Here is a 23,852-nt window from a genome sequence, read left to right as displayed (position 1 = left end):
ACTATTCGAATATAAGTCAATACGATAACTATAAAACAAAAAGAACTAAAGGGATAAAATTCAGTAAGAAAGATTAACATCTGTAGTTTATACACATATCGAATTTTTAGCCGAATCCAACAAGCAGTAGATTGTGTATTGGTCTGCACTTTTAGAAACATGTAAATGCTATAACTCAAAAACAGGAATTATTTAAATACATCAAATTTGGTACGGGATTTTGTGACTATAAGTATAGTATTGGGTCAAATTTTTGTTACAGTCAGGTGGTAAATACGCATCTAAAAAACAAATTCGAACTTTCGGATACTATTAGTCGCATGCCAATGATGACTCGGTAGATTCACTAAAAATGATTATTTCATGTTACTGTTCCCTATAATTATTTTATGTTAATGCTATGCAAACGTGTTCTCGAGATAACATCTTTATTGAGAGAAAGTTTCGGGGCAACCCCTCCCGCTTGTAAATATTATATATTTTAAAATAATAAAGAGATCCTGATAGTCTGTCCACGACTAAATAACATTTCAAACTGATTCCCATCTTACTAACAACATGAACTATCGCAATTTAGGGATACCTTTAAATGTAAGCATATTCATCCTATATTGCATATCGCTACCGCGATAATGCGGCTTCCTACAATGCAGAACATATCAATTAAGCTATACAGAGCTCCACTGCAGGTAGGATTCAAAATTAGCCCGGGACGATGTGTTTCAAATTCGTTTTATCTTTTTATATACAGTACATTCTAGAGTATCCGGCCTAATGTGGACGAAGGACACAGGCCAAATAGCAAAAAAGCCCGATAGGCCGGAGTTTTATGAATTCCTTTCTTTGCTCACTAATACCAGTAAACAAAATTTTTATACCAAAAATCACTGTTATAAAACGTATTTCTCACTTCCTATTGAGCACTAAGCCCTCCATTTATCTCAAGACACGTAGAATGTGAACACGGACCGGTGAAACATAGAAGAAAGTTGCCGGTAACGTGTCGAGTTAAAATAGAAGGCTCTGTACTGGTAGTTTATATACTGTCCTGCACGTTTTAAGAATTTATTATAGAAACAGTGAGTTAAAGAATACAAACCGTTCACATTTTTACATAATTTCTGTCACGTCCAACTTAAATGCAGGAAACATAAACAAAACATTAACGTAAATCATAGCCTGATTTTTTTTAAAATTTGGCCCAAACTGGTTTTATTTTTCAACGACAAACAATTACACAGATATGAAAAGGTAACCCTAAGGCAAGACTGAAAACTTATAGCTTTTAGTATTTGAAAAAGTCCTTAATAGATAGATGAGAGATAAATTTGCATTTTAACCGCCTTCCAATGCCTTTGCAATGTTGCCAATGCAATACCTTGCCTTCCTGATTTAATTACGATAAAACAAAACTAGACCGGATAGTATGGAAGCCGGATAGTCGCGAACCGGATATCGGGAGTGAACTGTATATTCGTCCTACACTGCATGTCGCTACCGCTACAATATGGCTTCCTGCTATGCGGAACATATCAATTACTTTATACCAGCGTTTCTCAACCTTTCAGTATTCGTGGCCCAGTTTTCAATCATAATTTCCATCGCGCCTCCCGCTCACAATAAAATGTATACAAAAATAATGTTTATTGAGTATTTTGGATTCTGTTTTTAAACTATTTTTAACTAACTGCCAAAACAAGAGTAAAAGCGAGCCAACGTTGGCGAGAAACCACATCTTGCATTTTGGGAAAGAGTGCGGTGAACAGATGAAGTGAATGAAAGCGGAAAAAATTTAAATATTATATTTGAAATGAAAGCCAAACGGGGAGATAACGTTAAAAGAATATGAAAGTAGAAAAATTCATCAATGAAAGTTAACCTAGACGGGATGAGAAAAATTTAGAAACTGGGAATACATTTTTTCCAATAATAGAAGAAATAAAACAGAAGCATGACAAAACAAAAGTGAAAAAATAGCAATGTTTGTGGAAGGGAATACACACGACCGATGCCGTCTCGAGCATGCGCGGAGCAAATGTTTACTCGTTGGAAGAAGGAAAATATTCGATAACGCAAGTTGTAGCCAGTGTCATTCGAGTCGATCCTTTTATCGCTATCGAATCTATCATGAATTTATATGTTATATATGTTTTCGTGTTAACTGCAATTCACCATATTAAATATTCACGGCAGCAGATTTATGCAGGCTCATGAATAAATTTTTAAGCGGAAGTAAGCAAGCATTACACGATAGTCAAGCATCAACAAGTACACAGACGAGCGTGGCTCCGAAAATAAAATCAAGGAAATATTCTCAAGAATACTTACATTTTGGGTTTACGAGTACTGAAGTAAATGAAGAAGAAAGGCCCTTGTGTATCATTTGCTCAAAAATGTTGGCCGCAGACAGCATGAAACCTAATAAACTTAAACGACATTCGGAAACGCTTCATAGTGAGTACGTACACAAACCCAGAGAATTCTTCGAATTAAAATTAAAATCATATAAAAAAGCAAAAATCATTTTTTAAAGAAACTTTGTCTGTAAATAAAAAAAGCTTTAATTGCATCTTACAAAGTTTATATAATTGTAGAAATCCTCACACCATTGGTGAAGAGCTTATTTTGCCAGCAGCAATTGCGATTGCAGAAACTATGTTTGGAGATAATTTTTCAAAAAATTTGCAGTCCATACCTCTTTCAAATGATACTGTTGCCCGTCGAATTGGCGATATAGCTGAAGATGTACAGCGTCAACTTTTCTCGAAGTTTCGTGGCAAATTGTTTTCAATACAGCTTGACGAAGCAACAGATAGTAATAAAGATGCTCATTTAATTGCCTATGTTCGAATTTGTAATAATATGTCAGTAGTAGAATTACTTTTCTGCAAACTAATAGAACTCAAAATATCAGTGCTCGCATTATTTGTTATTATAAATGATTTTATGAACGAGGCAAACATAAAATGGAAAAATTGCATCGGAATATGCGCAGATGGTGCTCGTTCAATGTCCGGAAGATTCCAAGGTATACAAGCACTTGTAAAACAAAAATAGCCTCAGTGCAACATTGCATGATCCACAAAGAAACTTTGGCTTCGAAAGAAATGAGTCCTGGTTTGAATACTGTATTAACTACGGTTGTAACCGTAGTAAATTATATAAAAATGAGATCCCTGAAATCAAGAATCTTTTCCGCACTTTGTAAAGACATGGGTTCAGTACATTCAGCGTTACTATTTTATTGCGAGGCAAGATGGTCATCACGTGGAAAATTTTTGCTAACGTGTTTATGAATTAAGAGAAGAAATAGCCATTTTCCTAGAAGAAGAAAACAGACAGGAGGCCGAGAATTTTCGCGATAGTTTATTTGTGATAAAATTGAGGTACTTGGTCGACATATTCGAGAAATTAAATAACTGGAATCTTCAACTCCAAGGAACAAATACACATATGTTGGATACGAGTGATAAATTTAATGCTTTTTGTAGAAAATTGGAATTGTGGAGCAGAAATTTAAAGCAAAAAACCTAACAATGTTTGTAAATGTGGATGATTGTACTAAAACTTACAAGGCTGAAGAAGAACATGTAAAAGTTGTTTTTGTAACCATTGAAAATCATTTAGCCATGCTGGCAAAGAATTTTAAAAAGTATTTTCATGCTGACGACAAACTGATAGCAAGTTACTAGTGGATTAGGGACCCACTTCATAAGACTCCCGAAGGATTCTCAATTGATGAGGAAGAAAAATTCATAGACTTCACGACAAGTGGCGAAACTAAAAGCCAATTTAGTAATAAATCACTATTTGAATTTTGGGCAGGAGTAGAGGATGATTTTTCTGCACTAAAAACAAGGACATTTCACATTCTATTACCATTTTCAACATCCTACCTTTGTGAAACTGGATTTTCTGCTGTGGCTTCTTTGAAGACAAAATACAGAAACAGAACTCAGAGTAACTATTTCTAATATTAAGCCTTCCTTCAAAAAACTTTGCTCTGCAAATTATGTTTTGATTAAGTAAGTTGTTTTACTTTAATAAGTTATTAAATATGTCGAAATGTATTTTGTTTTCTATGTGTATGTGTGCTTTCTTTTCAATCAGTTAATAATTTTTTTAAATAATATTTTCTCTTGGATATTCTTGCGCCCCCCCCCCTCTAGTGTGCTCGCGCCCCCCTAGGGGGGCGCGCCCCACAGGTTGAGAATCGCTGCTTTATACAGAACTCCACTGCAAACAGGATTCAAAATTAGCCCCGAACGATATGTTTCTCACACGTATAACAGAATTTGATTTATCTTTTTATATTTTATTAAAAGAGTTCCGCCGCGCTGACTGCCTGAGGCTCACAAGAGGAAATGAAGCAGGAAGGGGTATAATACAATTTTTTCTCCTCGAGCCGCCTTATTTTCACTGAATTACTTTTTCGCCTCGTCATCGCGTTTAATTTCAAAAAGGGGCATAAAGGCACTGATATTTGGCCTCGATATACCGGGTACCCTTATATGCGCCTGGGGCATTTACATCCTCTTGCCCCTCTCCCACTACTCAAAAAGACTCTTGTTGTCAATAACATCTTCTTTGCTTTTTCAGGTATACATTTGGAGAGCAATAGTGGGGAAGATGGGAGACTAATTATAAAAATCTTTGGGAAAATGCTTGTGTTTTTAAATGCATACATGATTCCATGATCATAACTGCTTATTTTTATAGTTTAATTATTTGTTCATTATATCCATACAAAAAAAAAGTTCAGAAATTTTATTGATTTTTAGAATTAAAAATGTGTGTGTGTGTGTTTCCAAAACTAGTTGGCTGTTACAATTTACCCCTGTTATGAGGCAAATTGTAACAGATTTGAGGCTAGTTGTAACAATAAAAACAAGAATATTAAAAATAATTTTTCCTTTAGCATTCTTTTATTAATTAAAATACATAAAATAGTTGGTAATTATTATCACTTAACATAATTATAATAAATAATATCAAGTGATTTACAGTCAGATATAAAGTTACTTAACCAATCAACATAGAAACCAGTCTGCATGAACAAAATCAAGTAATAAACTGTTTTCTATACCTTGTATCCACATTTTTCAATTTACTTCCTCAGAATTAGGGGAGGAAAGTCTAGGTGGGCGTTTGTAATGTCTTCGATTTTACACCAGTGTCTCTGGTTTGAAATCCGATTTCACGAAAGAACCACTGTATAAGTGGATTTGGTGTAAGTTAAATTTATCGGGCCTGAACATCCCTTAATGTGACGCGAAAGGGGGAGAAGGAGTATCAGCTCAGGCTCTACCCCCGTCTGACCGCTGTTCAGAATTAAGTGGTCTATCCTAAAATACCTCTAAAATTGCTTGAAAACGGAATGCTAATGGAAAATACTAGTATATCGAAATATATCACCAGTGTTGCTGAGTGTTCCCCAAGGTAGAGGAAAATCATTTTTATTTTTTAACATCTGTATTTGAAATTAAAATCCTCTTCTTCACTTTATTTTCCTTCATTTTCTAATTCATATTTTTTTCCTTAAACATTTCTCTTTTTCTTATCATTTCTTCTTGCTTTCATTTTTTATTAATTCAATAATCTTTTTTCTTTTTTTTTTTCACTGCTTTTTATTATCAGGTAATGAGTTAGGAATTTTTATTTTTTATTTTTATTTATTTATTCGATTTAGAGCCTATGTTAAATTCTTTCAGACGTGAATCTTTAGAAAACGATCTGATCTTTGAGGATGCACTATAATATTTAAAGCAGTGAGGCTAAGTATGTGAATTAAACACAAATGAAGAGAAATCTCGCAAGTTTTTATTTGTTACAATTTATCCCATTGCATAGTTTCTGACATTTTTGTGGATTTATTAAAAAAAATCTTACGATTAGGAAAAAAAATTAAAGCAACTTTTTAAAACTTAATACATAGACAAAGTAAATAAGTGGTAAACATTTTAAAAGAGAACAAATTAACTTATCCTAATTCAAAATTTTATAGAATATTTTTCCTCATTTATAGTACGTGTTCACAACTTCTCAATTTCCGCTTCGGCTGGGCACTGACTCATCATATCATATTTAATAATCATATCATATCGTGATATAATAGGGCTCATCATATCATATTTAACGAAATTTCTGATTAAAAATTATAAAAATGGCATAATGTACGTGTTACAACTTACCGCTGTTACAATTGGCTTCCTGGCTCTTCTACAGTTTTGCACATTAATCCCCACTCGGAACATCATCGGAGACAAATTACACGAAACATCCATCATAATGATCATTATTTCAGAAAAATATGATTTTCTTTCATCGTTTGCCTGAGGGCATAGTTTTCGGTCAAGTGAACGGAATAATTCATAGTACAATTTGAATAAAAATTGTTTATTTTAGCAATTGTACTCGCCAATTCTGTTTTATTTTTTAAACTTCTGAAGAAGCTAGTTAATGTAAAAATTCATCTAAACAGGTCGATTGGCAAATATTCTGATAACAGTCATTGTAACAATGCTGTTTCATTAAAAGTTAAGGATTTAAAGGAAAACTTTTGAATTCCCCAGCGTCATTAATTTTATTCCTTTATTTTTTATAGTAATGTTTCGTTTCTACTTTATTTTGTGTCTCTAATTTGGGTACACGATTTTTATAAACTTTCATTAGATTTAAAAATTGTGTAGAAAATATTTTAGAACATTTTCAATGCTCAATTAAATACAGTTATTATTTTGTATGTAGTCCGTGTAACACGTATTGGGTAACTTATGTTTTCAAAAAACTTGCTGATATTATATAGATATGAATATGTTGCTCTGTTTTCAGTTTTTCATCGTTTTTTATCACAATTATCTCAGTTTTTATTATAATGTATATTCTAAACATCATTTCATCAGTTTCATTTCACTTCAGACAAAGAAGTAACACCTGATCTAGCACCCCCCTCCTCCAGACAATCTGGAATTTGATTGCATATATATATGAAAGCATATTTCTTGGTAATTTCCTTTTTAAAGATTACTTTCAAGAATAATTTTTAATTTGAAGTGAAATGCAACAGATCCTTATGTTGCACGCCCCGTATAGTATAAATTCGTATAACTCGACAAATTAATTGCGACAAATTTTCATGCGACTCCAGAAACAGTCCTACATTAGATAATTGCTTCCGTAGTTCCTTTTTTGTGATTTACAAAAGCAAAAATACGTACTTTAATGTTGTTAAAATAAGAAAAGTGGCGCTAACTGCTTAAATCCAGCTGGAATATTTACCCCAAACTTTCTCACATATTCCCTGGTAATGGTGTAATCCCCCCCCCCCTGCATAAAATTTTGGACTATCATGGAAACTGTGAATGCCACAAATGCTCAGGGTTTTATTTTCAGAGTTAGCTCTTCAGCACTTGTATGCTTCGTGACATAATGAAATAAAACCGAGATCGCATTTTGAAAACTCTTTGTAGCCGGAATAAAACTAAATTTTGACACAGAACTACTATTACCCGATAAGATTACATACCAGATTTCATTTATCTAAACTGGTGCATTTTTAAGGTATCGTTGCATGCATGAGAATGCACGCATCGAAGAACAGTCGATCCGATCTTTTCATGTATTTGACACAAAATTTGACAAGGATCCACGCTTTAGATGGTAAATTTAAGTTCCATTTTTTTTTCTTCATTTTACCATCTAACTCTTTTCATTTTGTATTTATCATGATCCAAATTTGAACAGACATAAAAACTTCCTGTTGATAAATTTCTTTTAAAATTTGATAGAAAACTATAAATGTTGTGTTATGAGCATACATAAAATCATACATAAATCAAGCGTAATTCCAAAAACTTGGTTTTTGGATTCAAGGAAGAGGAGATTCGTCAAAAACCTCGAGTTTGAATTTTTCGAAGACTGCAACAATATTTTATCTTGTATGCTTCGCATACAAGAAAGTAAAAACAAAGTAACATGTCACTAACAAAATGTATAATTAGAAATTGGAGACATATTTGATTTGAACTTGCATACATTGGCCCGATGTTGCACGGATGTTATACGGAATGCAACACTCGCATCTTGTGGGAGTCCACTGAATTCCTATAAAGAGGAATGGGATACCATGTATTTTAAACTATATGAAATTTTGCAATGCTTTCTTTATGTCTCTTATACCGATTACGGGCAGCGATTATGGACGGATTGAGTCTCCGGTGCCATTGCAACTTCGGATAATCATTGCCCGTCTCATGAACAATACAAACGAAAAAAAGCAAGCATTCGTTTCGTAATCTAGCTGGGCTTTTAAAATTTTCTAGATTATTTAACGCATTTCTTGAAATATATGATCCATTAACCGGTGTCAAAATCCGATCTTCTATTTATGTTTATTGTATAAAGAGGAATAGAGATATTGACTCCCTGTCTAATATATGTCCGAGTAACATAAAGCTGATGCAAAATCCTTGATCTAATGACAAAAAAAAACCTCTTCCAATAATAAATGTGTGTGCACGTGTATGTGTTGGCACTCCAAGAGCTAGACCAGAGTCGCTCTACAAGACAGGCCAGCATTTGATCTAGAGATACTGAGCATGGTGTAAATGTATATTAGAAAATGGTAATGAGGTGAGTTTTTTTTTTTTTAAATTTTATTCAATAAAAATGTAGTTATATTTTGGCGTTTTTCTGTAATAATTACTAAATATTATTGCACAAAAATTGTTTTTACACCATTTTAAAACTTAAAAGATGGTCTTTATAAAAATATCAAATTATTAATTATATAATTTTTTTCTGAGTTCCGACAACTTTTTTAAAATTACCTTTTTCATAATTTTTCAGCATATCATTATTGCAGGAAATTCAAACCATTTTCATCATTTCATCAAATATTTAATAGCCTGATTTTTTTTGCCGTTATTAAAAGCAAAGGAAAAAGTTTAGTAGTTTAGTATCTGTGTAGTTTACATTAGAAGTATAAAAGGGAAGTTCCAGTATCACGAAAGTTAACAGAGAGATGAATCGAATGTTCGTTCTAAATAGCACTTATCATGCCGTGGGCTTCGATTTCATTAGGATGGTTCATGTACACAATTAGCAGAATAAGCGTAAGGCTATTAAATTAACAAAGATTTGAAATCCAACACAACTTGAATCTTAAAAATACATTGTTCAGAAAGTCATTAAGATCAAGTTATGCACAAGAGATATAATGGAATTAAACAAAACCAATAAATCCTTGGCTTGTGGTTATTACACCCAAAAGGCGAGTTTGGGGTTTGGACGTATTTTCTCGAACCGAATGAAACCAAAATTTGAAATAATACTGCAATTTAGTCATAAGATGAAATAGCAAATTCCATTTATTTAAATTATTCCATGTAGAAGTTATAGCGTTTTCATTCTTGTACAGATCAACAGATGCTCAACCCTTTGATAGATTCGTTCACAATTTGATAAAAAATATGTACTTTGAATGCTATATTTGTGTACCAAATTGTATCTATCTGGTTTTTTATGTTTTGTTATTATAGAGTTCTTTTGTACATGAATGGTCAGATAAGCAAACTTTTCTGAATGAATTTTGTTCAAAATTTGTTAGAAATAAATAAATGTGGTGTTAGGTCTATATTCCAAATTCCATCCATCTAGTTCAAAGAGTTTTTGAATTGCAGAGTTTACAACCAAATAGACATAATTCCAAAAATGAGTTTTTTTTTTTTTTTTTTTGCTCAAGAAGATCTGAAACATAGAGATTCGTCAAAATCACAATTTCGAGTAAAAGGGGGGTTTAATAGGGGGCTTTTTTTTTACTCTACTTTTATGCTATATACTTTGTATATGAGAAAGCTAAAATATTCGTGAGATATATCTATTCTATTACATTAAGTATACTAACATAGATAACGTGCTGCCATCTAGGTTCATATAACGATACTTTTTCTACACATTTTTTATGACTAGTTTTTAAAATCATTTCTGAAGACAAATGTGTTCCCAAATTAGACTATCTGTTATCTTAATTAGATCCCTAATCACTTAAAAATATAGCTTAAGGAAAAACATTTTAATTCATCTAATTTTATCAAGTCTTGTTTCAAGAAGCACTGGTATGACGAAAATAAATTTTATTTTCATTCCCTCCAAAATAACTTCTTTCGTTATAATTTTTTAAAAATATAATATGAGGGAAATTTAACACTTCCAACATCGCAGACTGTATTGATCATCTGTTTCTGCAAAGAAATAAAAAAACTTTATCTCATCTTTATTGATAACTAGCCGCCTTTGGCGACCAGCCGGTTCGCCAAACCTAATGTTCGTTAAAATTTTAATATTTAAATATTTTATGCAATTCCTACTTTAATAGCTTCTTCATCAAAATATTTTAAAACTTCAAATTTTGATTGTCATATAATTCATTCATAATATTATAAAGGCCTTCAGTTATAACGTAATATGTATCTCTCTCATTTTCTGTTAGCACCCGTAGAATTTATGCTTTAAATTAAAGTGGAAAGAATTTATCTTCACTTAATATAATAATATTTTTTACTGAAACAAAGCATTTTTTTTATAATCTGATTACTGAAAATAGAGTCACTCAGCGTTTAAACTTTATGGGCACTAAAGAATATCTTTTTAAATTTATGTAATATCTCAAGAATTTGTCAACAAAATTTTCTTAGGTTCATCATGAAAAGATCGATTCATTAACAATGTTTAATTTTAAATGCATCAAACATTAAGAAAATAAACAGAATCGTTTGAAATAATCCGCCGAAAAATATTAACCCTAGCCTCATTACTGTTGGGAGAAAAAAATTTGAAGCCTTACTCATTTGGCGGTGGGGAAAATGGAAGATTTTTTTGGCGGGAAAGTTAGTTTTTAATTAATAATTAAAATTCTAATTAAAAATTTGAAAAAAGGAACCCCAGGTGCACATTCCCAACCTCCAAGGTATACATGTACCAAATTGGGTAGCTGTAGGTCAAACGGTCTGGCCTGTAGAGCGCCAACACACACACACACACACACATTGAGCTTTATTATAAGTATAGATAAAATAGAATGTATATCTAAGGATCAGATCGTTTGACCTAACTCTATTAAATTTGACACAAATAAACTTTGTGAGGTGGGAATGTGCATCTTAAAACGATTAATTTTTAATTTTAAGAAAATTTTAATTAACTATAAGTAACAAAAATTTTGATAATCTTTCGTAATAATTTCTAAAATTATCATTGCACAAAGGTCATTTCTGCACAGTTTTAAAATATATATAAAAAAATTTTTAATTAATATATCAACAATATATCTATATATATTTTTTGTAATAAAACTATTTTCAGTGTTTCACCAAATATTTAATAGCGCTAAAAAATATTTTGTTTTTTATCTGTACCGTCTACACGCGGAATCAGAAAGCGAAATCCCAGACCATAAAAGCAAATGGGCAATTAGATTATTCAGATAGTTAAATTTTAATGGCTTTATGATGTCATTGGATATAAATCCATTAGAAATGTTTATCTAGACTGTAAGTTAACAGAATAACTGTAAGTTATTAAAATAACATGCCTTTCATTTTATCATAATTTAATGCTCAAAAAATTTTTGCTAAGAGAATCAGGAAAACTAAGCTACAAATAAGATAGGTAATGTAATACAAACATCATCAATATTCCTGGTGAACCAGTTGTCTGAAAAGTTGATTTATATCTGATGCCAAATAATAATACTTTTTAAAAGTTTAAATTTTTATTTAATTTAACTATACTGAAAAGATATAATATTCATATTTCACATTTCTAAATGCCCAGACATAATAAGTTGCTTATGTTTTAATGAAATTGGACACTTTTCCAATATCTTGCTAATTACCTTTACTAATTGTATGGAGTATCACTTTTTTACTAATGTGGCATCCGCCAAAATGTATCCAAATGCATCTAAATACCGATGTGGTGAAAGCGTATAAGCCAGTTAACACCTACTCTACACGAGCAATTGCTTTTGTATTGTGGTCATGTTACTGGGCTGCGACCACAAGGTCCCCGGTACTATCCTCGCTCACACCAATCCGCCACACCGATCATAATCCAGCGAAGTTGCCACTAAAATTTCTTATTTTATTGTATATCGATGAATTTTGCTAATTTTCGATTCCTGTCGAGATTATGAAAATGTATAGAAATTGGTTGCGCTATATACCGACCAGTTAGAAAATTGAAAAAAAAAAAAATTAATGAAAATTCAACCAATTCTTAAATATAAAAATTAATGCTTACAACTCATACCTTTCATAACTTTTAAAGCAGGGAATTTTTCTAAATAAAATGATGAAAAATAACTATTTTCCAACATTTTGAATGCTTGAAAATAGTATACATTTGCGCAAGGAAACGTTAATGTCATTCAGCTGATCATCCTCAAGTGATAAAATATGATAATTACTATTCCAGATATCTGCAAGTTCTTATTCTCCATTAGTATCCATATTGTATGAGACGAAATTTTATTTTCACATTAAATATTGTCGCACATGCTTCTGTGTTTAAATGTGTTCATTTTGTTATCATTATTACTAACTGCTTTTGGTGGTCTAGCTGGATCCCCCGGAAAAATTGTTTTCTACTATTTTCAATTAAATCTCATGCATAACTTAATATTCAAGATTCCCCCAAAAAACTAGTTTTAAGTATTAATTATGATAAAAATAAAAGCTGTGCTATTTTAGTAGCCTTGTATATGTTCCGTTCATTGTGCGTATGAACCATCCTAAAACAGTTAAATCACACACACACACTGCTACTAAAAACACATTCTTCAGGATAAACTGTCTTCTAACTTATTGTAATTTCTCTTTCTTGTTTCTCAAGAAAATTACACAGATGTGAAACAAAATCCTTCTTTCCTAGCTTAGAACAATAGAAAAAATTACACAGTTAAATATTTGATGAAATAATGAAATTTGTTTCAATCGCAATATTGTTGAAGATTAGGCAAAAAGCAGTGGAAGTGGTTTCATCAATACTTTCTTGCATTCTCTCTAATAAAGGAATTATCCGACCTCCCCCCCCCTCACAGAATAAACGTGCGGATTTTCGCGAATGCCTTTTATAGCATAGACGAACAATAATTACGAAATATTGACCTTTTGCATGAATTTAGTATTTTTATTGAATACATCAATGAACCTCGGGTTTTTTGGCAACAATTTTTTGGCACACGGTTAATAATATTCGAAAATCAAATTTGTGTTTTATACAAGTTTTTTTTTTCTATAACCGATTGGATTAAAAATTTGACAGAGAATTAAAATTGTAGTTTTAAAATCGCATACCAAATTTGTAATATTTAAGTCATTGCATTTTTTAACTTGGATACATGTTTGTGAAAGTATAAATCAACAGATGATTCATTCCTTGACAGATTTGATTCCAAATTTGATAGACGTTTATACTTTAGATGTAAAACTGAGTACTAAATTTTATCTCTCTGTCTCTTCATTTTATAGTTATCGTATTTATGTCCGGACAGACAAACTTTCTTTTACTAGATTTTGCTCAAAATTTGTCAAAAATCAACACATTTAGAGTTGAAACTAGGTACTAAATTTCATCTGTCTAGCTTATAGTTTTTTGAGCGATAATGTTCACAAGGGGAGAAACATAATACCAAAAATATGCTTTCAAACTCGAGGAGTTCTAAAAAAATTTTTAAACGTTGTGATTCGTCAGAACTTCAATTTCGAATTTTTCGATGATTACAAACTTTGTATGCAAGAATGTTTAAAAAAAAAAAAAAAAAAAAACCATTTTTTAAAATTACCCAAATCTAGAAAGAAGTTGCACAAATATTAAATTAATATCATTGAAAAGAAATTTTTTTTTTAATTTTAAGATGGTATGTTCATGCTGTATTATATTCGGAAATGACCGCGGTAAATGCCAAAATTTCGCTAAATTTTTAATGAGTTAAAATTCTAATTTAAATTTTTTTAAAAAATCTCCCCAACATGCCCATTTTTATCCTCAAAAAAAATATTTTTTCCAAGTTTGGTAGTTCTAGGTCAAAAGGTCTAACCTGTAGGATCTCAACATATTTACATACATTTATCTTTATTATTCGTAGAGATTAATTTACTTTTTTGTTTCTGATATTTTATTTTACAACGTTTTATGAAGCAAAACTATCCAACCAACACCGGGATATTAGATAGTGTATTATATATAATTCAAATCTTCAGATCGCGAGTAATTATTAATCTCATTCAGTTCGAAGCAAACAATTGTGCTACTCTTTAGAAAAGATTTACAATTTAAATGCAGATAAAATGTTATCTCCAAAACTTTTTCGTGCATTCTCTTATAGAGATATTATTAACCAACCCTAGTATAAACTTCTGCATTTTAAGAAAAGTACTCAAAATTTATATATATATATATATATATATATATATATATATATATATATATATATATATATATATATATATATATATATATATATATATATATATATATATTATTTGTGGTAGGCGACCATTGTCATTTGTTTGGTCGTAAGTTCAATATATATTCGTCATTCGTGAAATCTGACATGTTGTTTGCGAATGAAGTTTAACGACCATAAAATATGCAATGCTCATTAATGAATCCTTCTCACTACTTTTATTTTCCTTGAATGCATGAAAAATTTACATATGTAAAGGCTTCTTCTGGATTACCTGCTTCCTAATCCTCACATTCATAAGGCCATTCTCTTCGTCAGGCTCATTATCTTTTCGACGTCTGTTTTTGCTATTTTCACTGAATAAACGTTACCTGTGACCCGATGTTTTCTGGTAATTTTTCATCTCCATAATGTCTACTATCACCACTCTGAATTTATCTTTCAAATGTGACAACATCCTCTGCAAATAGCGCTATCGATGTTGCAGCGATGTTTTCTGGTACCCATTTTAATTTTTCTTGAATATCTTAAAAACTCCTTAGTTTTCAAGCTACATGCTTATATCAAATTAAAGAGTATAAAATTCTAGACATTTTCAAGCTTTTATTTTTCTTCGAGCTTTAATATTTTTGAAGATAAGGGTTCTAAAATAATCTTTCGTTTTCAGTAATTTACGACCCCCTGGAAATCAAATCGGCCCCCATCAAATGGGCCTCAAACCTATATTTATAAAAAAAACTTTTAAGAATGTGCTTTTATTTTTAAAAAAATCATAGTTAAAACATCATTTGTTATTTTTTTTTATTAATTTTTTTACAGTTTCCAACAATATTTGCGATTTTCACCTACTAAACGTCGTTTGGGACCCTATGTTGTATGGTAATCTTTTATCCTTTTGATGCCTTCTATCACCTCTTTTAATTTGTCGGTCGAATTCAGTAACACCCTGCAAATTCTGCACATCCGATCGCTATTTTTCATGTTAACTTTGAACCCGAATAGTGGATAGTGTTCGATTTCAGCCAAATTAGAAACTTCTACTTCTACTAAAATAAAAATGTCTGCCCCCATGGAGGACTCTTTGCTCACATTTGATTTGTTTGATGTTGTAAAAGGAGATTTAAGGTATATTCTTTTACACGAAAATGTATATACATTTCTTAAACAGATCCTATTCTGAATAGATTTGCTGATTTTTTTTTATGTGTGATGCAAATCTGGTAAAACTGATCAGTTGATTTAAAAGACCTGGACGTACACATTTTCAATTTTCCTGAATTCCTTCAAAATTATTCCATTTTGTGTTTTAATTCGTGTTTCATATGCTATTGGGGGCAGTAAAAATACATCCGAATTTATTGATATTAAATATGTGGAGTAGTTTTTAAATGATAACGTCATTAAATTATGATGTATATAATTTTAAAGTGTAACAAGAATATATCTGGTAATTTTGTCAAAAAATATGCCGTTTTTATCTTTCTGGACTTTTAAAAATTCATATTATGTACAACATGTTACTTTCTTTATTGCAATTTTATGTAGGATAGTAAAAACGAAAGCATATGTAAATATGCAGAAAATATTTCAAATTGCATTATTACATCATTCAGTAAATGCAATTTGAAATATTACATAATTGTATTTAATATTTACCATAATTAAAATACAAAATGCAGTAAATTCATTATTTACAGTACATTTGTAATGATTCTTCTTTTGGAGTCTTAATAAATTTTTTTGAATCCCTCTTTTTAATTTGTTGAATTATGACAGCTTATTACAATGATTTTAAACATTGTCTAGAATGATTATTCTCTTACATTCCAACTTTAATAATTTTTTATTTAATTTATCAAGAACTATTGAAGTAGGTATTTATTGTTGAATTTTGCTGTTGATGCTATGAATACATAAAATACTGTGAATTGAAATTTTGACACTAAGGGTAAGGTGACCATTTTTTTTAACTTGAAACCAGGACAACATGAATTTTGACCAGCCACGCCCAAATGTTATAAATTTTTATCAAAAATTCACCCAATGGCCAACCTGTATACCTAAGTAAATAAAAAACTTATAAAAACTAAGTAAGAAAACGTACTTCTACATTTTTCACAATATACTTCACTAGGATCAATATTATTACTTTCTTTAATAAATGTATATTTTAATTTTAAATCATCATTAAATATGCACTTTCGTCGTTTTGCCGCCATGATAATAATAAGGTAGGTACATCACAGTAGTTAGTACATCAGACCACCACTGGCTTGCATGACGTCGTGGCGGTCCTGCTCATGCGACACCTGACGATATCACATGGAATTATCAGGGTTGCCAGTTCTAATTTTATTATTTTTATTTTATTACTTTTTTTGTTTTAATGTTTTCTAATCTAAAACCAGTACTTTTTGTGTACTGGTTTTGTTTAATGACTAACCAGGACTTATGCCTTGAAAACCAGTACTGTACTGGTAAAATCAGTACGAATGGTCACCTTAACTAAGGGTTGTTATATACTGCTTACATTTCATCTATTTTAACTAATTAGAATATTTACAAAGACTTATTATTTCTCTAAGAAAAAAAAGAAAATGATTGAGATGATCATTTACACTTGAGAATATTTTAATGTCAATTTGCCAGACTTGTTATAATGTACAGAAAGTTTGCTAATTTTGATTTTGAAATTTCTATTCTTATGACTTTTATCAAATGGCATCTAACATTTTATCAAATAACTTTAGAAACTTATTAAAACAAACTAAAGATTATTCTTCTTAATTTTCTAACAACACAAAACAAACTTAATTCTCTAACAATTACAAAAAAATGTCTTATGTCTTATAAAAGAATCTTTCCTTTTTCAACAGAAAAGAAATAGGCATAGCAATGATGATATACATAAAAGTGATTAGAAAGGCCTCAATGGAAATGTGTTATCATTTCATAAACAATGCATTGCTAATAATATCAGTTAATGAATGAATAGGTTATCTGTGTTATAATATTAATAAAAAAATTATAAAATAAAATTATTTGGAAATAAAGGAACTACTCTTTGTATCTTAAACAGAAAGCTCTACAAATTAAAAACATCTAAACACATACAGAATGAAACAACTCACAATGAAATCCACAGTAGATAAAGTGCAGAAAAGGAAATAGTTGTGAACACAATTCAAAAAATGGTTACCTTGTGCAGCAATTCCATCCAAATTCAAGTCTTGCAAGTGATTTTGAAAAGAAAACAAAATTACTTACAAAATTGTGTTTATGAAAGATCTTTCCACTCTCAAGCTTTTATATATAATTCAACAGACAAATATCAAAAAATGCTTTAAAAAATATGAAGGGTTGGAAGCAGATGTCATTAAAAATACAAGTTTAAATACTAGTATTAAATACCAGTTTTAGTAAATATGAAATACACATTAAGAATTTGATTTTAAAAAGAAGAATATCTCAGCAAAAATAATTACTTTCCAACAGAAATTTGAAAATTGCTATGAAAGGTTCTTTTCAAAACTTCATTTAAAAAAAAAAAAAAAAAAAAAAAAAAAAAAAACTAATTGATTCTAAAAAAATAAAATGAAAATCGTCGCATGTTGGTAAGTTTTTTTTTTTTTTTTATTTTTGTTCAATAATATATATAGAAGAATTGTTCGCAATAGAATTGAATAGCAATAAGTTTTAAGTATAATAAATTTATTATTATTTTATTTTTAAATCTCACCTTATGTTATCTTGAATATTTTAAAAAAATCTATTCTGTAAAATTTTGTTATAAATTAAGTGTTTGCTGCAGAAAGTTTAAAATATTAATCCCTAACATTTAAATTTTCTTTCCATTTTAGAAATTTTTTAGATGACAAAGTGAAGAATGGGAAAGTATGCATTGTTTCAATCATTGGTAAAACTACACTAGAATGTCCTGATTTCAAAGAACATGTAATTGCTGAAGCCCTCGGCAGACATATCTTTCAGGTTCGTACTTAAAAACCTTTTATTACTGATTTTAAAATTCATTCTATTCTTCCTAGGCTTATAAAGTCATTATTTTTTATAATAGTAAAATACCAATATAGTATTGTATATGTTTTTATTCTATCATCTGTATCATTTTATAAAATAATACTTCGGATAATAATTTTCTGCATTTTATTAAAATAAAATAGTTATTTAAAATTTACAAAAAATAGTGTGTAAAAGATTGAAAAAAAAAAAGAATGTAAAAGATTGCAATTTCTAATTGTATACTTTATAGACAATTGCTATCATTTGTTCTTTCACAGATGTGAAATTTTATGTAACTTGACAGGAATGCTTACTTTAGTAACATCATGTGGGTTATTATATAAAGATAAGATTTCTTTGGGTTATTAAAAAAAAACTTCCAAATTTATATGTTTTTCAAATTATCCTTGTCATAATTTTTCCTCCTCAAATTGTAATGAAATCATTGAAAATTAATATTTGTATTTATCCCATTAGTTATATAATTTTTTTTCCATATATTTCATTTTTATTAGTTTCCAAAAATTTTTATTGTAATTTTTTTTTCAATTTGTTTGGGATAAATACCATTATCTTTTAATGTATTTAAAAAATTAAATAATAAATTAAAAGCAGACATTTCTCTTTTGTCTTTTAGTTTTATTATTTCTACCACTGTATTAAATTTTAAAAAATAAGCTACATTTTTAAAATAATGGATTATTTATTTCAATTTCTGCTCATCTTTTCCTTCAAAATGTTTGCTTATTTCTCAATATTTAAAATAGCTCTTTATTCTTTGACTCGATTATTGGTTCTGACTGTTTGATTAGTTTTTTTTCATTCTCAATAACTTAAGGAAGTAAATGAAGATTCTTTTCGTAAATGTTTCTTTATTTGTATATATTTATATACATTTTATTTATAGCATTGCATTTTTCTTAACTTTATTGTATCAGTTTAAATGTTAAGCTGAAGGAAATTATTTTTAGATTTAACTTATTACTTTCATTTTAGTTTTGCTTATAGCTACATTCGTTCTTAATTGAATTTAATCATTTTCAAGAAGAATTTTAAATACGGTTTAGGAAACTATTTCTTTTTTTTTTAAATACAATTTGAAGTAAATAATTTTTGTTATTTTTATTTCTCACAGATGATTCATATTTGTATACAAGAACTTTTTTTCCTTCTGCTAATTTTTATTGTCAAATATTCTTGTATAATTAAAATTCTATTAATTATATTTAATCTTAGACACTTAAATTTCACAATTTATTTGTATTAAATAATTTTCTGTATATTTGACAACAGGATTGATTAATTTGTTCTATGTAATTTCTTTTTTCAGTCTGGTGATGCAAAAGAAAAGAAGAAAAAGGTAAACTGCTTTTTAAATAATTATAATTCATTTTTATTAAATTATATTTTATGAAGTTTTATTTGTGTTATGATTGTAATGGTTGAATTTTGCAATCAATTTTCCTTTCACTTCTTCTTACCCTAAAGTTTTAAAAATTTGCACATTTGTGTATTCTAAATGGCAGTACCCTATTTTAATATTTGTAAAAAATTATCAGTTTATTAAATTTTGATTCTGCATAAATGATGCCATCTGGTAATGAATTTGAAAAAAGAAAATAATCTCAAAATTTATTAATAATTAATTAATTAATTAAAACAGCAGTTATTAAGACTAAGAATACAATTAAAATTTTAAAAAATTCTAAATTTTAGTTAACCAATGAATAAAAAATACTTTTCCTTAAATTTATCCTACAAAATGTTGTATTTGCTTTGAGATAATACCTCAAATATTGTTCTTTGTTGAATTGTTACAGTTGATTCAACTATAATTTTATTGATAATGATTTGAGCTTCAAATTTAAAAAAAAAAAATCTTCATTGTTTATTTTTATTTTAAATGTAAGACCATTTTTGGGGCGCTTTCATTATTTATAACTTTAAAGCCTGATAAAATTATTAGAAAAAATGAATGTTCAAATCAACTTAAAAATTTAAAAGTATATATATGTTTTCTGTATATGATTACTGTATCATTTTTGTCTCTAATTAAGGAAAAATATGATCAGTTTTATTTTTTAGGAAAAACTGAATTCATTAAATTGTTTGAAAATAAAGTATTATTATTATTATTTGCCTTTGCATGTGAAAATGTAAAAAACTTTTATTATTTTTAAAACTTTATCAGATATTTTATTTGCATATTCTGTCTGATTTTATTGTTGAAATGTTATTGTATTATTAATAAGAAATAGTTGTAGAATTTATCACTTTTTGTCAAGCTTTATTATATTAATTTTTGAAATGGTTTATTTCTTTCCCTTCCTTGTTCTTTGTAATCTTACAAGGTTTTTTTTTTAATATATATATGTCTGCTGTTTGATCCAATTTCAATTGTATGATATTAATATTTCATTTTCTACTGCTGCTGTGATTTTTAAAAATTTTTTAGATTTCTGTTCTTATAATATAGTTATTACAATTATCATTCATTCCATGGAGACTCTTTTCAAAACTCTTTAATTATAATTAATTTCCTAAAATGTGTAGTATAAGACACCAATTTTTAAAAACTTTTAGAGAAATTACCTACATTGGCATTTATAATTAGAAAATTAAAAAATATATCATAACTAAGATATAGTAATTTACAGCTTCCTTGTATCATAATTTTTGTAAGTGTTTTTTTTTTTTTAAATAATAAGTAGTGAATTCCTTCAAATTAAGGCAGTTCTTAGATAGATGCCTTCTTAGATAGATAGATTTGATACTGAATTATTTTGTTCCAAAATTAGCCAGATTGTCATTATACTTTCTTTTATCCAAAATTCGATATTCTTTTCTTTATTGCAAATAAACTTTAGCATCAGTTATACTTTCACGTATTTCACTATCAAATTTTGTGGTATTTCAGATCATGTTCGAATTCTGCAAAATAAGAAGAAAAAAAAAATTAGAAATAACATCTTGAATATCATTTTCTTAAATTGTTGATTTACAGGCCATTAGAATTCTCAAAATCATGCATGCCACACAATTAGAGGCTGCTAACAAAATGTATCTCATAACATCATTCAAAGAATTTTAAAAGGTTTTAACCTAAAAGTATGGCATTATTTTAATGAAAGATTAGTAGATTGTATGTATTTAAAACACAAATATCATTTATATTACTACCTTACAAATGTGTGCAATTGAGGTAAATATGTTTTAATATGCCTTCTACAAATCTTATTAAGTACTGTCGACATGAATTAAAATAAAACTTTAAGGAACATTTCAGAATATCAGTATGACCCATTTTAAATTACTATGTTAATTCTTATCAGGAAAATCTTAATCAAAAAGTGTTTTTTTATCATTTTTCTCTTGTACTCTGAAATTAGGTGATCAACTACAACTTTTTATTTTTTAGATGAAGAGGCTATTTTGTTATTGTAACTAATTTTAGTGCCTTTTTATTATTTTACTAGCTGTTTCAGGCAAATTTTATTTAATTATTTATCTAATTAAAAAACTTTTTTATAGAGTTGTGAAGTTAAAGGGTACTATGACTTAGCTAAGCGTACAATTTTCTTGTTGACTACTGGGATATCAGATACTCAGCAACTTATAAGTCAATGCAAAGAGATGGAAAATGAACTTAAAGTGAAAGTAAGTTAAAATGTTTGTTGTCTTTTATAATCAACTGAATTATTTTATTATCTTATATGTATATGCTGTTGGATAAATGAAAACTTTTGCTTATTTCAACTTTTATCAGCATTGTGTGATGTGCCAAACTAATTTGAAAATTATCTAAAGTTTTCTAATTGCCGTGGAATTTTCTAAGCTTATTACAATCTGCCAATGCAACAGCCACTACAATCCAACATTCTGTAATTGCAATATTTTTTTTCATTTTATTAATAAATATGCAAGTAAAAATAGTGTTATTTTAATAATAACTTTAAAAAATTTCGAATTATTTTTCTTTTACTAAGGAAAAAATAATTAAAAGATTACAAAATATTTTATCCCTGCTTAAAAATGTATTTTTATTAAACAATAATTTTTTTAAAACAGTGTTTTTATTAAACAACAAAGTAGTAATGTATAATATTTTCATTAATTGTTAATTAAACTGTTAGGCAATAAAAAGTTAAATTCAACAAACCTTTATTTTTTAAATATTATTCTTAATTACCAGTAATCTTAGATATGTAACTCTTGATTTCATTTATTTTTACATTATGAACTCTTATGACTTTTTTACATTACTTTTATATATATTTTGAATTTTATAAATAGTCTAAAGATGTCTGATTATCTTAAAAAAATAAGCTGACTAGAAAGTACACAATTTTCTAATTAAATTGTCTATTTACAAAATGTTGTTACTGTTTATAATAAGATGGATTTTTTTTTAATTATCTTACAATTGCATAAATTTCTCTTTTTATAGTATGATTTAAATGAAAAAAAAATACTAAGATCTGAAGCATTAACTTATAATAATAATCACTTTTTAAAAATGTGTGTTTTGAATCTTAAAAATTTAATGCAAAAATGGAAATTATTAACAACAAAATCTTTTTTTTTCCTTTGTTCTTTTCATTCTTAATATTTGAATATTGGAAAACATTTTTCCAGTATTGTTTATAATGGAAAAGAAATGACATTCTAAATATATATATATAAAATGTTAGATATTGTATGTATTGAACAAATATTATTTTTTTAATAAGAATTTTTTAGTACAAATATAAAAAAAAAAAATATTATAGCTAACAATAAGTGCATGAATTCATCATTTTTGAATATATTTCCATTATGGGTACTGTTTGTTGAAAGACTGGGGGAAAAAAACTCCTATAAATTGAATAGTACAAACAATTGACAATTTACATATAGTACAAGCAATTAATCATATTATTTTCTTCCCGCATACTGCATTGCATATTAATTTCTCGCTGTATGAAGTAATAAATTAAATGCAGCACATTTATAACTTCCATATTTATCAATTTTTGTTTTTTATTCTGTTTATTATTATTATTATTAATTTTGTAAGCTATCGTATGGCTTCTGTTCTAAGCATAGTTAATAAATGTATGTTAAAAATTTGTATCATATTTTATTTTATTTATATCTCTAAACATCATGTAATGTCTATGTAAATGCAACATCTCTTTAGAAAAAAAAATTACATTTAATTGTTTTGTTACAATTTATTATGTCTACATTTTATTTTATTATTATTTTTTCTTTTCTTGCTTCGTATGGAAATAAATGATTAATTTGGACTATAAAATCTTCCATGATTCCATAACATGCATAATAATCTTGCCAAAAATACTATTTTGCTCTTTAAAGTTCTGTG

The 23,852-nt window shown here is 28.4% G+C and overlaps 1 protein-coding gene across 1 annotated transcript in view; it reads left to right on the top strand.

The window, feature by feature from the left end:
* Window positions 1-15,519: 15,519 nt before the first annotated feature.
* Window positions 15,520-23,852, top strand: part of LOC129981732 (nonsense-mediated mRNA decay factor SMG8-like) — a 30,954-nt gene continuing 22,621 nt past the window's right edge. Inside the window, exons 1-4 of the mRNA XM_056092693.1 lie at window positions 15,520-15,592; window positions 18,328-18,457; window positions 19,818-19,847; window positions 22,019-22,144. Coding sequence (XP_055948668.1) covers window positions 15,525-15,592; window positions 18,328-18,457; window positions 19,818-19,847; window positions 22,019-22,144 — 354 coding nt within the window. The 5' untranslated portion in view covers window positions 15,520-15,524. The remainder of the gene's footprint in view (window positions 15,593-18,327; window positions 18,458-19,817; window positions 19,848-22,018; window positions 22,145-23,852) is intronic.

This window comes from Argiope bruennichi, chromosome 8 (assembly GCF_947563725.1).
Source record: "Argiope bruennichi chromosome 8, qqArgBrue1.1, whole genome shotgun sequence".
Classification (NCBI taxonomy): Eukaryota; Metazoa; Arthropoda; class Arachnida; order Araneae; family Araneidae; genus Argiope; species Argiope bruennichi.
Note: the sequence above shows the minus strand (reverse complement) of the source record. Positions and strands in the feature narration are given on the sequence as shown.